Here is a 15,223-nt window from a genome sequence, read left to right on the forward strand (position 1 = left end):
AGCCTTTTCCCTGATAGTATTTTTCCTGCTATTTTTCAGATACATTTTTCTGAATATTATCCTTGAGTTACAGGTAAGCTATGCAAGGTGTATTTGCTTTCTGCATAAATGCAGAAAATGGGCTCTTCAGTCTGCTATGAGGAATTTTTTCCACTGCTTTAAGTCTGGCTTCTTAGAAAGTATGAAATACTCAGCATGGATACTTCTAATACAGTTGTCCCACCTTGATTTCTATGACAAATTCAAACACTTGTACAACGTTTTTTTGCAGAGTACAAAGTATTTGAAAGAAGACTGCAATAGTCTTCTATGAAATTGAAGTAGGTACTTCTGTTGCTCAGTTAATGGAAACACTTTCACCTTTCACTTCATGTAAGCTTGTAACCTCCACATGTGGTCTAGAAATCTAGATTAAAGTCACAAATACCAGACTTTCAGGAAGGAAATGTGCTCAGCAGCATAATATGGTGAAACACTGCAAGGGACCAGCAAGGGACCATACTGTTCCTGTATCTGTCTCCATCATTTGGACCCTTCACTTACTCCTGTGTCACACAAAATTCTCACTGTTACAACTCAGAATGTTTGCAGTGGTGAGAAAACCTCCAGCAGTGTTTTGCTCTCTCTGTGCTGCTGGAATATTAAGATATTACTACTGTACTGCAATTCTTTTACGAGAAACAGAAGAGAAAAGCTGATTTGGCATAACAAAATCTAAGCATGCCAGAGAAGGAAAGCTTAAAACCACCACACAGTGCAAGTACATTCTGAGGTAGCAGTTCAGTTGTGCTCCACTTGAACGGAAACTGGACTGAGTCTTTCTTCCACAATGACAAGAGCTGGTGACTTGGATCACTTGTTACAGCTTTGCAGTTTCCCTCATTTTGCAAAAGAACTATGGTTTGTCAGTAGCTTTGAAAAATCTGATCAAGCAACTCAAGATTCTCATGATAAGACAAAAGCAGATTGGTTTGATAAATTACTTTATTATTTGGAGGTAATGTGAAACTTTTCAAATAGAGGCCTCATAATTATTTTCCCACAAGATCTTTTAGGATACAAAAATGTAGCAGTATTGTTTATATTTTTTAGATCAGTTAAATGCTATTTGGTTTTCGACAGCTTTTGAGATAAGGAGCAAAACTTCATTGTGTCCCAAAACAGACCATCACACCATTGCAAATTAAGCTTAAAAGCAACATCGAGCTGCGTCTTGACAGCCAATTCCTGCTGAAAAAGAAGTCATCCCCGATCCTGTGACCCTGAGTGCACCTTCCCCCTGCAGACACAGGCACTTACAGACCCTGCTGGGAGGCACAGGGGGAGCCACACCAGCCATGAGCTCACAGCACTTACAGCTCCCTGCAGCAGGGTCGAGCCACGCACTGAAAGCTTCTGACTCTGCTCCCAGTCTTGGAGAGGCAATTCTTTGTCTCAATTTCCCTGTCTTGAACAGGTTTTGCTTCTCACCAACAGCACAAAGGCATTAAATACATTCTTAGACATCAGGTGGAAAGCATTGCTTGCTTACTGAAATGAAACTGCTCCGTAATAAAAAAAAATTAGCAAACCAGTGCTTATTATAACATTCACTCCATGGAATGTAACACTTCTGTGAGACAGTAAAAGTTTACACTAAAATAGATCATTGAATACAAACTTTCAACTCTTTAAACAGCAGAGTAACTTTCTCTGCAAGTACTCACAAGCTTGCTCAAATATAAAAGACCAAATTTTATTTTTTAAGAGAAAAATAAGAGCAATTTAAGGCCAAAGTACCAGCAAGGAAGACTAGTATGTGAAAGCAGACAAGAAATTAGACAAGAAATAATTAATAAATAAGCACAGGCATTTGCAAGGTTATGCCTCTATCTATTAGCTAACCTGTAAAGCTGTTCCCAGGAAAAGATACTAGAGAAAATAGACATTTATACAAAATTATAAAATGCTTGTTACATGAATTATTGCTTTACAAGGGATGTAAACATCCTTTTTCTATTATAGTACCAATTAGGTCTCTCAAAATTTCTAAGGTTTGTTAAAATGGAACTTGAATTATGCAAAAAACCCAGTATAAACTTTCTACAAAAAAGTCCATCCCATTCCTGAGTATGCTAAAGCTATAAAACAGAAGGAGCACCGAGCAGGCAGCAGTTTTCACAGTAAAGAGGTCTAAGGACATTTTCTTTCTACACACTGTTTCCCTCCTTCTTCATATTCTTGTTTAGAAATCCACATCTGCTGGAAAGTACCCTACAAAAATAAACAAACAAAAGCAACACACAATGAAAAAAATATCAGAACACAAATGATGGTTACTTGAAACACGTTTAGCTCTTCCTAGGAGGGAAAACAAGCACGTCCTCACATTACATGAAGTATTATGACTTGACCTGCTTAACTGTCTCTTCCTTGAGTTTTATTGCTAAGGGACTAAACTCAAGACAGGAAGTGCAGCACCAAATGCTGATTCCAATCTCCCTTTCCCATGATGATAAACTAATCCCCACAAACCATGTCAGTGCTTGTAGAATTAACCTCAGGAACATGATGCAGAAACAGGTTTGCTACTTTCATGGTCTTCTAGATACAGTCTAGAGAAAGTGCATGTATTTCAAGGCTGCATCTTGCCATTAAAAATGGGAGAACACGGCAGGATATGTTGTCACCGAAAATGCTCACACCCCTTTTTAAAACGGATTCTCCTCCCCTTTCCATGAAGACAGCTAAGATTATGATTATGTAGCACAGATTCTGCAGTGCACACTCTGGAGAATCAGATTTCTGGGTAGCAGTGCTACACAGTAAGGCAGGTTTACTAACCAAAGAAGCCAAAATGGAGCCCCCAATCCACGAGCTGAACCTCCGCTCCACAGTCGTGTTGTTAGCTATCAACTTCAGGCGCATGCTCTGCACAGAAAAGGAACCAAAACCAAACGTCACACAAACTGCAAGCTGGTACCCTTAGGGACAAGCAGCACAAGGAACCTGGTGTCTATACCAATATGCAGCTGAAGAAGGTCCATTTCAGTACATCTGCAACACTGCTCACCTGCCCTGCATTTACAATTCAAAACAACCACAGTGGAACAGGAAATGTGGTTTTTACCTTGTCTTCCAGCAGCAAATGCTTAAGGGAAGGAATGGGGCAGGTGGAGAGCAATAATATCACAGTGTATAGTGTCATCTCCAGCACTGCCCTGGGACTAAAATGACTTATGCTGCTAGACTTAAGTCATCTAGTCTTTTTGGGACCCATTCATTCCTTTTGCTTTCAAAATGCCTTACAGCAATAAAATCTTTGAATTTCAATGGGCTCCTCCTCAGCTTTATAAGCAGTGAATACATTTCTCAGTTTCTCCTAACATTCATCATTTTGGAGTTGTCACAAGCAGAACATTTTTGCTTGAATATGAAAATTCAAGAAATACCATGATTTATATCAACTCTCAAATGCAAGGTGTCAATACTTTCTTTGACATCAAGTGATTAAAAGATATGTAATATATTACTCATAGACAAAACCTGGTCATTTAGGTTGTCTGCAGAATTAAGGAAAAACAATTGCCACAATGAAGTGACCTCAGGCAGAATGTCTGAATGTGCCTCAAGTTAGTCAGCAACACTTCTAAAGAGAGATCTTTAAAGAGAAATACTGGCTGTTTCTTGGGGACAATTACAGAAGTTAGGATCACAATCTGAAAGCAAGAGCGGAGCAGTAAAATACTCAAGGAATATTGGAATTTGTTCTGTATAAAACTCTTCAAGAATTCTTTCTTTTCTTTAGGAGGGAGGCTTCTTAACCCTGCAGAAATCTATTCAGCTGTCAGGCTCCTAAGAAAGTCAAAGCCATGATATCCTTGTGTACATATGTGGCAGAAAAACAAAATGTTAAGTACTCAATGCAGTAATGGAAAGAGTTGTTTTACCGGTGGGGTTTTCTGAGACAGCTCCCTGTTCAATCTGTCTGTGAAACTCTGTATTAGAGTGTTTCCTCCTGCTACAATCACACTGCCATAGAGACCCTAAAAATAGAAAACAAACAAACAAAAACCTGGAGCTTTACCTCAGAAATCATTCTGAAAACAGCTCTTTCTCACAATAGAGAGGGGTGGCATGAGTATGAATAATCAACAGCAATAACACATCCCTTAAGGCCAACAGTATTACCTCTCCCAATTCAATTAATTATTTAATCACTTTCAAATATTGCAAGGCAGCTTAATATTAAATTACAAAAGGAAGGCTGAAGCCATATGTTCCATATGATTTCATGAAAGTTTCTACTATGGAGAACCCTCAACCTGCATATCTCCCCTGTACCCAAATTGTTGGGTTTTTTACATCTGAATGCAACCTCAAAAGAAAACCCTGCAGCAGTTTTCTATCTCAGTATTGCTGCAGTTGGTGAACACACACCATGGCCCAGCCCACTAAGCCCTCCTCACACACACTGGTTAACAAAAAAACAATTTTCTGAAAAGAATTTCCATGCAATCTGTATCAAATTGACACCTGAGAAAGATATCACATTAATTTTAAAAATAATGTTTTGCTTTAGAACTTCTTCTCTCCCTTCCACTCTTTATAAGTTCTGTGTACGTTCTAAACATAACGATGCCTAAAAATCTGAAGATAATACTCAAAGTTACAAATATAAATGCTTATCTGAAGCCAGTCCAATCCAAATTATGCAGTGCCAGCCACAAAATCTGTACTTCAGATCTTTCAATATGGGTAGAAACACTAAGATTTCGCATTTTGCAAGACAAAACGCTAATTGTACATATCCCTATATACAAATACACAATACTTACAGAATTATTCTAACATATTTATCATCATCCTAGGAAATCCTAGGAAATTTCTTCACTGTTGCTGTTCTAGTCCCAAAGACATGTGTCAGCACAAAAATATCTATGCCTTAAAATACTGCCTGCCTGGATGTGTAAAACACTTACCGGCCTGATATCTATATCACACATTCCAACGCTTGTTGTGACAACATGGCTCACACCCAACATCGTGTTACCAGATAAACCCTGCAGGGAAAATTAGGAATTTACACATCATTGCTTCAAGAGAGCAAGGCATAGAAAAGTCCTGAATGAGCTGAATTTTACAAGTATTACTGGAGAGGGAGCTAAGCATTTTGTAAGGGAAGGAACAAAAGACCCCTATTTTTCCAGTCAGCTCATCACCACCCAGTTTGAACGTTTCATCCTTTCCTTCCCTTCCCCAGCCATAATTCAAGACAGGAAAATTCTACCCCCAAGAGAACCCCACAGTGCAAATACATCCAAATCACAAAACTGAAAACGTTATGCAAAAGAAAGCCATGTGGTAGCCTAGTCATGCAGAGCCTTCCAACCACAGATATCACAGTGGTTTTACCTTTACATTGGAAGGGTCAAACAATCCCTCAGGAATTTTCAGACGCTCAGCACCGAAGTCACAGTTGTAGCCATTGGGGAACTCGTAATGAACTGTTGGCATCTGTGCTGCCACCCTGGAGCATCAGACAGAAAGCAACACATTAAAGTGCTCTCTAAACAGGATGTCAAGTTATCTAGGCAGTGTTATAAACTACAGCTCCAATGGGAATACTGTGATTCATAAGACTTACACTTCCAATAATATTTATTATGATCTCATCTTGGAATATTGAACAAAAAACTATTGTCTGGGTACATGCAGTACTCCTACTTTCATAAATCATCACTTTTTAGAGAAAACCTTCTTCTGTAACAAAACCAACCAACAGCAACAAACAGGCTGAGCACCACGCATGCATAACTGGTAACTGATTTTACAAGAAAGCAAAAGTAACATACTGTTCATCATAGGTTGAATCTGATACTTGGAGAACAGAAGCCTGGAAGTCCTGAATGACACACTGTAGAGTTAAAAATAACATGAATTTATATTAATTTTAGTCCTCAATTTTATAGAATTGATAGAATTGGTACTAACTTTTCCAAGATTTCTCTTTCTTCAAGAGGAAACAGATAAAACGCTGATATACTGATATACAAACAAAACTTATTTATGGAACACTCAGGAAAGGTGAGAGCAGGAGGAATGACCTACTTACATTACACATGTAGTTGTGCCAAGACCTGGTGACCTGGGGCAACTTCTCTTTTCTCTTCCAATTTGCTGGTGACCCCTCACGAACTGCCTCCTGAGGCCATAGGGTACAAAGTCATCAGGTAAACATTTAAGCTTCTCCCCAAGACAACAGTTACTAAATAAAGCCACTTTCCCACCTTTGAAGCAATCATATATGGAGGAATTATCTCTATGTTCATTTCCTGAAACAATTCCCGGCACTGCATAGTGATAAAGTCTCCTGCAAGTGGTGATTTTACAATACCTAGAAGGCAAAGAGGGCATCCAAAATAAAAACCAAAACATGTAACCTGGAAAGCATCCAGATCATGATTAGACTCTCCCAACTATTTGTCAGTGAACACTATTAGGGTTTTTTTCCTTTTTAAGGGGGCACACAGATGTAAAAGCAGTAACAAAACTGTACAAGCAGAAGTCACGCTAACTTGACCTTGATCTTGCAATGCTGTTATCCATGAAAGTTTATACCTTGCTGAAGAACATATCCATCATGCACTGGAATAGCAGTGGTGTGTGTTGCTCCACTATCCAAGATGAGACCTGTAGATCTCCCATTAGCAAAACTAGTCAAATGATTAAGGAAAACATTGCAATTTTCACTTTAGGAAAAAAGTGCTGCCATACGATTAGATCATAACTAGGAATGAGTATCCTACATGTTATTCCTTGCCTCTACCAAGGGATTTGTCATTTTCCAGTGTCTACCACCTTTCTGTGAAGTTCACAATCTCATAGAGAGAGCAGCATTTAACTTCCATCTGTGAACTAACTCAAGCTTTGGATGTACAAGGGTGAGACTTCGTGCCATTACTATGCAGCAAGCTCTAAGTACATCCAACTCATTTAAACTCGAAGCTGGAAACATATTATTAGTTTAAAATAATTACAAATATTCTTCTTAAGGCTATGGAAGCTTCAAGCTCTCATTACTATATTTAGTAGTGTGGACACCACTGTTTCAGGTCTGTAATATTCTTATCCATAGTATACACTGGGAAAAAAAACCCATAATTAAAAAATTACTTGGTCCCCAAGGACAGAATCAGATTGGAAGAACTTCAAAAATGAACTCTAATACCTTCAAGTTCAGAAACTGTATTTGTTTACTTCCTCCCTGGATGTTTATGGGGAAAAAAAATTAAGAAAGTTAGGGATGCTGGTATACTTGGAATTTCCTGGAGAAGTTTACCATAATTTCCTGGGGGAAGGAAAATAAAGCCATGCAGTGAAACATTTTGAAGGATACGCTGTCAGAACGGCAGTTTTACACAAGAAAAAAGCTGGGATGTTGTAGTGTTCAAACATCAATTCAGTCAGTTTTTCACGCTTTGCCCTGGTATTCCACTAAAAAATAATAAATCCAAACCACAAGTAAGTGACCAAAAGGAAGCTGTGTTTGCACACTAATAGACTGCTAACACAATAAAGAAGTGGTTAGAAAAATTGCAGCCACAGTTTCAAATCATATCAAAATTCTACAGAAATGGATTTCTAGTAATTTACTTCTTTAGAGCGTTTTAAATTCTATTTATACTACAATACATCAATGCTTATCTATCACCCAAAAGTGCTACACACCTTTCGTGTTACAATAAATTTCTTTACACTTCTACAGCTCTTCCAGTGTCGGGTTCCCAAAGAACTCTCTAGAGCAAGCACCCTGCCTTTTACAAGGGGAAAGATACATGAAGGAACTTGCCCAGTGGGAAGAAAAATAAATCCAGACTTTCCAGTTCCCAAAGTATCTTTCTACAGTTCTATTGTAGTTGTGATTAAACCAGGATATATCTCAAATATTCAACACATTACTGGAAACGTGAAGGTTTTTCCAAGCCAAAACAACAGAGTAAGATAAGGTTTGTAAGGAGAATGTCAATGGGAATGTCTCTATTCAGACACCCACTGAGCCATCAAACATCAAACAGCCGTTGCAAATTCATCCACACTCCACAAGCTGTGATTCAACACAAGGGAATAATGGAATTCAAGAAAATCCTTTTCATAAGGTTTTATTAAAGAAAGGCATCACTTGTGTATGGCACGTCTACCTTTTCTACTCTGACTTCAAGATCTGCCCTTCAAATGCTGAGCATTTAAAATGACAGAAACCTTGTCCAGATTTTCCCAGAAATTTTTATTCATCCACTTCAGCTGCCTTACAGGACCACTTACAGAAACAAAGACAAAAAAATTAAAACTTCTCCATTATAAATATTATTCTGTGTCACACAATGTTACTTGTAAGGCTGAATGAAGATTTTTGATGGCATTTTATTAAGTGTAACTTAATATATAAGACATCCAAACATCTTTTTCCTTTTTTTCTAGGCGGTAAAATTTCTTTTTTTAACTTTTGGCTTCTTTTCAGTAAGTGAAAGACAATAGCATATTGTAAATACTTTCTAATGCAACTCATATGAACAATTTCAAATTGAGGGTTCTTTAGACATTTTCCAGAACCTGTCCAAGTATTTTAGAATTGTCATTTCTGTAGCTAAGTTTAAGCACTTGTCACCTACAAGCCATTATCAGACTTATCCAGGACTAATGCTTACAGAGTAAGCAATAAAACTTATCAAAATGCACAGCTGCTTTTACTCACTGGTGCTTCAGACATAAGGACAGGATGCAAACTTGCTTCAGATTTAATATGCATCTTGTAAGTGTGATCCAAAATTGCCTGGAAACTATCCCAGTCTTCAACTGTAACAACATTGAGACAAACAGATTAGTTACTCCTAAGTTTTGTTTCATTTCATAAACATATAAAGGCTTTCCAATTTATTTTTTTGCACAGAGCTTTTCAGTCAAAAGCTGTCTTCAGCAGACACACACCTGCTCTAACAGCTCTGCAGAATTCTCCTCCTCCACAATCACCGTGACTTCAACAATTATGCTGAAAGTCCACTAACAGTGAAAACCAATCACATCCCAATGCCATTTGTAAACCAGGAATCTGTTCTTACGGCCTCTGTTGCTGTACATAGCATCTGTCAACACAACTATGACTTCCTGCAGCCTGGCAATGCTATTTTAAAATCAGGTAGAAAAAGACAGAGCACCATACTCATTCCATTTTTTAAAGGTGAAATGGCTTCCATATGCTCCCTTGGAACTCTCAGGGCGTTAGTGTCTATGTAGTAAGTCGGGCCCCCTTGTTTGCCTTTGTCACCATCTATCTCCATCAGAGTGCTGCCATTGTCCCTTTCTAGCACCACACCAATGGCTGTTGGAAAATCAACCTGCAAGGCAAGAGGCAAGTAGTACACAAGATTAGTAATGTTTTGGAAGATGGTGTTTTTCTCATAAATTCAGAAGTTTCTTTATACAATACAGTCAGAGCAAACCCCAATGTATTCGGAAGGGTTGTAACTCACAAAGAAGACCTAAGGCATAAATACATGTTGAATTTCCATCGAGGCACAGATTCTCTCACCTTTGGGCAGTCCTCGCCTGCATAGCCTGCTCTCACTGTGTACGAGCCAATGTCAAAAACCAGAGCCCCAACTTCATCTGAAACGATTGTTAATAAAGATAAAAGAACGATTATTATGCTCTTCTGCAACCCTGAGCTTTCCCTGCTTTACTGGCAAAGGAAGACAAGCAAATCAAGGGATCTTTTAAAAAGCAAAGAGACACTTCTCTATTCAGAACTGCCACTTTCAGAAAGCTATTGGAAAACTGCAGACAGGCTTTAACTGGGGCAATCCCTCCGTTTGGTATAAGGAAGAGAATTTTACCAGAAGAGTAAAAATGTAGTCGCAGCTAAACGGATGGTAAGATAAAGCTTTCAAAAAGTTCTAATTTCGCAGTCACACGAAGCCAGGCGAGCCCAGAGGCCCCGGGAGTGATGAGAATGAGGAAGGTGGGACTCAAAACACCGACTGTGTGAGGGAAGGGGTCAGAGCACGAAGCACCCATCCCTACGGGCCCAATCCTCGCTGATCTATGCACATCCTAAATGAAACCTATCGGAAACGAACGCTGGTCACGGGGAGTGTGCAAAGGGGCTCGGGGGAACCACACCCGGCTCCCAAAGTGCGGGGACCTTCTTCGGACCCCGGTATTGCTGATCCTGCCCAAGGCCGCGGTGCGAGCGGTCCCCGGAGGAGGCACCTCGGGGCCGCGAAGGACATAAACAAGGCCCGCCGCCTCTTCCTCCTCACGCGTGGGACACGGAGGGGCCGCGGCAGCGCCGGGCCGGGCCGAGGGAGGCGGGAAGCGCCCGCCGGGGCTGCACGCGCCGCCTCGCGGGGCGGGGGAGGGGAGGGCGGCGCCGGACTCACCTCCCCCGTACACGCCGCCGCTCATGGCTGCCACTGGGCCCGGCCCTGCCGTCCGCCGTGCCCGCGCCGCTGGGCCCGGCCCCGCTCCCCGCCGGCCCCGGTGTCTGCGGGCCCCGCGCTCCCCGCCCGCTCCTCTGGCCGCCGACCCAGCAACAAAAGCGCCCCGGCCACGCTCCCCGCCCGCGGCACGGCCCGACCCGCAGCACCGTCGCCCGCCCGCCAATGGCAGCGCCGCGCGGGCAGAGGCGGCCAATCGCGGCTGGCGGAAGGCGGGGCCTTTCCGCGGACAGCCAATCCTGAAGCGGGACGCGGAGGGCGGGCAGGCGAGGGGGTGCAGGGCGGGGGGGCGGTGTGAGGGGAGCGGCGGCGGGAGGGGACGGGGCGAGGGCAGAGGACGCGGGGGATGAGAGGAGAGGGGCAGGTGAGGTGGGGACCGTGAGGGGAATCACAGAATGGTTCAGGCGGGAAGGGACCACAGTGGATCCTCTGGTCGCACTTTCCAGTACCAGCAGGGTCGTCCCAGAGCACGTGGCACAGAATTAAGTCCAGGGGGTTCTGGGGTATGTCCACTAAGGGCGACTCCCCATCTTCTATGGACAATCCGTTATAGTGAAGGTTCGTTGCCCAGGAAAGTTCTTTCTCATGTTCAGGTGGAACTTCCTGTACATCAGTTTCTGCCCGTTGTCTCTTGTTCTATTGCTCAGCACCTTCAAGAAGGGCCTGATCCATTCTCTGACACTTCCCTGCAGACATTGTTGAGGCCAGCTCTTCCCGAGGCTGATGAAGCTCTGCTCTCTCAGCTTTTCTTCATGAAGCACTCCAGACCCTTAATCATCCTCGTTGCCCACCGCTGGACCGGCTCCAAGAGCTCCATGTCCTCCTGTATTGAGTCCAGAACTGGACTTGGGGGAAGGCTGCTGGGCTAGCTGCAGTGGGAAGTGGCTTGTGAATCCTGAGGGCTCGCAGGGTGAGCTTGCTGCCACATGAGGAGTGGGATGACTCCCAGGCGTCGGGACTGTGGAAAGGAGCCGCTGCTCCTGGGCCCTCCCCAAGTCCTACCTGACAGGAGGCTGTAACCAGGTGGGATCAGGCCCTTCTCCGGGGCAACCAGCGACAGGACAAGAGGATATAACCTCAAACTGTGCCAGGCACAGGTTGGACTCGATGATCTTAGGTATCTTTTCCAACCTAACTGATTCTGTGATTCCCCCACTGCTGTCACTGCTCTGTTGGGCTCTGCCACTGAGAATAAAAAGCATTTGAAGGCCATCTTGATAGCCCCGCCTCACGTGGTTCCTTTCGTGCTTGGGGCAGAGCCTTTGGTCCCTGAGGCTGGTGTGTCTGCAGAGCTGGCAGTTCAGCTGCCACTTACACAGCTGAACTTCTAGTTAGGATTTCACATCGCCTTGTTTGGTATTGGAGCGCTCAGCCAAACCTGGTGTTCAGCGAGAGCAGCCAGAGATGGGTAACTATAAAGCTGCAGGAATTAAAGAAAACAAAAGACCTCAAGCTTAACCAGCAGGTAGCATTAGAGAAGACTAAACTTTTAACTGGAGAACAGGGGAATTGGCTTAAAGAGCAAGTGTTCCTGATGTGCACCTTGTATTTTTATGTGGGGTGGGTTTTTTTTGAGGGGATGAGAAGTTGTGTGTTCTTTTAAACTTTACATAAGATATGTAGCTTATTTTTGTAATACTGTAGCAAGGATCTTCAAGTGATTAAATTCATCCTGCATAATAAAATATTTTACTTATTGCATTTATATTTGACTATAAAGTTTTGGATAGCATAATGAGCAATCTTAATAGCACCTAATTATTGGACTATGAATGATAAAAAGAAATGTTTCTTGTATTTTCAGCATAAAACAAAAATTAATGGTGTGAGCTCACTTTATATTACTTGGATAGGGAGTTCAGGACTTCCAACAAAACTTTGAGGTTTTTTCCTAACTCGTGACTTAAGTTTCTGTTCTACCTCCCTACTTACACTGAATTTAATCAGGGAGGTAAGAAGAGAGATAAAACTGACATTTGGTGTACCCAGTAGTTTTATTCTGGAAGCTGAATAAATAAGCTTGGTAAAGCTGTTGAGAATCAAACAAATCACTGCAAATCTCAGTGAACTTCATGCTGGTGAAGTGGAAAAGCAGCCTCAATGTGTGTGTTTGTACTGCAGCTCCCAAGATGCTGCAGTTAACAGTGGGCTGGTGAACAGCTATCCCCCTTTAAAGAGGAGGGTGTCAAAACATAGGAAAAGTACTAAAATCCAACATTTCCAAGGGGCAACCACTTGAGTTGGGTTTTTTAAGCACAATTATGACAGTACAAGGAGATTGTTTGATTTACTAACTCTCAAGAGCAAGGAACATAATTTGACACACAGTTTGAGTCTCTGTCTCTTTAAGGAGCAAACATCATAATTTTATCACGCAATTAAGAAATTCTTTTATAATTTTTAGTACAATACAACTACAACATATAGACACTAGCATTAGAAAGATAAATCCTGCTGTTAACTATACATCATAAAGCCAGTGCACCTTCATTTTGTGTTACGAAATATTTTCAGGTCAGTATATTATCATGATTTCCAGTATGTGGCACTAATACTCAAGGCAGAGTTCTTTGAGGAGGAGGAGGAATTAATTGCAGATGGGAAAAGCAGTTCAGAAATTGGAATTGGAATTACCATGCCAGAGCTTAGCTCCTTCTTGTACTTTATTTTGCAGTGATGATTCCTTATATTCATGTGATAAGTGACCCTTTAAGGCAGATCCTGCTGTCTGCATAACAGCTGCTTGTGACTGATCTGAAAGCCAGAAACCAACACAGCATTCTGCTGATTTAGTCTTGTTCAATATTTCTTCAACACAAGAACATGCCCTTGAAATCATGTTGGTATCTAGAAGCCTCAGGATTTGATAGCCATAAGGAACAAACCCAAATCCATGCAATTCACAAGAAGTCTGGAGTATAAGGGGAAGCAAATATAGACTGACAACTCTCTAGGTCCTACTTTTGTCTTCCTTGTACTGTTCCAGGTGTTTCCATCAGTGGAAAGTGTGTAGAGCATCATTGCTGTGGTTTGACAAGGTTTTGCAGCGACTTTGCTTTGCAGCAGGTGGATAACCCTACACTGTTCCATGCACAAGAGAAGTAGACTTGAAGCATCTGCTTTCATCAGAGTCCAGCCTGACTTACAGAGTTGCAAATTTCAGATTATTTCAGTGAACTCCTGCACATCATCCTATGTTTGCATAAGAGCAGATGAAATCTGTGATTTTGCTATCACTTTCCATAATGAACCCAAATATTTGGAGGTGTTTTAATAATTTTTGCTTAATTTCATCAGAAACAAGGATTATGAAATCAAGGCGGATAGAAACAATAACTGTATTTTATCTAGGTTCCCATATTGGTACAAATGACCATAATATCTTGGCAGGAATTTGTGGTACAAACCACGTGCTTTTCATGGGAATATCACATACTGATTTACTGTATGTGACACTATATAGTAACTCTTGAGCAAGACACTGGCATAAATTGTCCATGGGAATAAAGAGAAGGCTCATTTAAAAGTGAGGCATGGACCAAGACATCAAATGATGATGCTAGCTCATAAGCAAAGGTTAATTCCATCACTGGTAATCTGAAGAAACAGAAGTTTCTTAATTATTGCTTTGAGATTTTTAAGACTTCATTCTTTCAAGCAATTGCATTCACCTTTGTGGTAACATAAAGCAATGTAGAAAGTAATGTACATGTCAAGCCAAAACTGAACAGAATGATTTTTTGTTTCTCAACAAGCTGCACTTCCCCGTGGGGTGGCTGATGGCCTGTTGCTTTTGAGCTGTGCCATACAACAGCCAGCCAGTCTCCCAGACTGCAGTGCCAGCAGACTGGCTGTCACAATGGCTTATTCATCATGTCTGGGTTCCTCCTTGTTTCTTGATTGCAAAATGCATGCTAAAGGTTTAATTTTTCATGTTTTCAGATGAGGTCTTAAATGTTTTTGTGAACTAGGAAAGCATCTGTAGACGAAGAAGCAAAATAATCATTAATACTTATTCACTCAAGAACTTTGCATGACCTCTCAGCTTTCCACAATGCTAAAGTACTTGGATGTTTTGTCAATTTAAATACTTCCCTTCCTCACAGGGATGTTGAGTATAAATGTACTATCATTCACCTTCTGCAAAAAATGAGCAAGAACAGAAATTAAATGCTGAGCCTCACTAAGGAGCCTCAACATTGGTATGAAGACCTTTAGGTTCTTATTGCAGACTGAAGTCCAAGCACTGAATTCTGTTTCATATAAAATGTTCTAAAGACAGACACACCTTAAACCTGGATAACCACTGTAGAGGCTGCTCAGTCTTAGTAACTGAAAATTCTGAGGAAAGGAGATGTGTCTGAAATCCCTCTGGGACTCCAGCAAGGCAGTCCTGAGGCTATATGTTCCAGAATCTTCTTTTGAAGCTGGTGTGTTTAACTAGTTCTGCAAATGACCCGTGACTCACTCTTATTGTAGAACATGATTGAAGGAAGAGGTGGTGGTGCTTGCCATTAATACACAGTCAACTTTCCCTCACCAATGAATGGCCTGACTAGATTTCAGAAAGCATGCTGAGATTCCATCTGATGAGTTGGAATAATAGTGACTACGATATGCTGGAGGACAGGGGGGAGAACCATGTAATAACAGAACTGCTTTATAGTTCTGTTCGGTAAGTGGTTCCTGGAAAACCAAATTAGAGGCCTCCAGACCCTTTCATTGTTTAGATCAGGCAGAATAAGGAG

The 15,223-nt window shown here is 41.5% G+C and overlaps 1 protein-coding gene across 1 annotated transcript; it reads right to left on the bottom strand.

Annotated features, from left to right (window-relative positions):
• Window positions 1-966: 966 nt before the first annotated feature.
• On the bottom strand, window positions 967-10,624 carry ACTL6A (actin like 6A). Its single transcript, XM_058844363.1, has 14 exons — window positions 10,419-10,624; window positions 9,569-9,645; window positions 9,200-9,374; window positions 8,735-8,835; window positions 7,379-7,476; window positions 6,601-6,695; window positions 6,270-6,376; window positions 6,095-6,184; window positions 5,835-5,896; window positions 5,395-5,509; window positions 4,962-5,042; window positions 3,930-4,025; window positions 2,824-2,910; window positions 967-2,253 (listed from the first exon to the last, which is right to left on the bottom strand). The coding sequence occupies exons 1-14, from the start codon at window positions 10,441-10,443 to the stop codon at window positions 2,173-2,175; spliced, it is 1,290 nt and encodes a 429-aa protein (XP_058700346.1). The 5' UTR covers window positions 10,444-10,624; the 3' UTR covers window positions 967-2,172.
• Window positions 10,625-15,223: the final 4,599 nt, after the last annotated feature.

This window comes from Poecile atricapillus, chromosome 8 (genome assembly GCF_030490865.1).
Source record: "Poecile atricapillus isolate bPoeAtr1 chromosome 8, bPoeAtr1.hap1, whole genome shotgun sequence".
NCBI classification, from domain to species: domain Eukaryota; kingdom Metazoa; phylum Chordata; class Aves; order Passeriformes; family Paridae; genus Poecile; species Poecile atricapillus.

Excerpts from the sequence above, each read along its gene's own strand:
- ACTL6A (XM_058844363.1), bottom strand. The coding sequence starts at position 10,443 with ATGAGCGGCGGCGTGTACGGGGGAG. Across the intron at positions 9,646-10,418 it reads CGGCGGCGTGTACGGGGGAG|ATGAAGTTGGGGCTCTGGTT; the intron begins GTGAGTCCGGCG and ends CAATCGTTTCAG. Across the intron at positions 2,911-3,929 it reads TGTCTCAGAAAACCCCACCG|AGCATGCGCCTGAAGTTGAT; the intron begins GTAAAACAACTC and ends TTTTCTGTGCAG.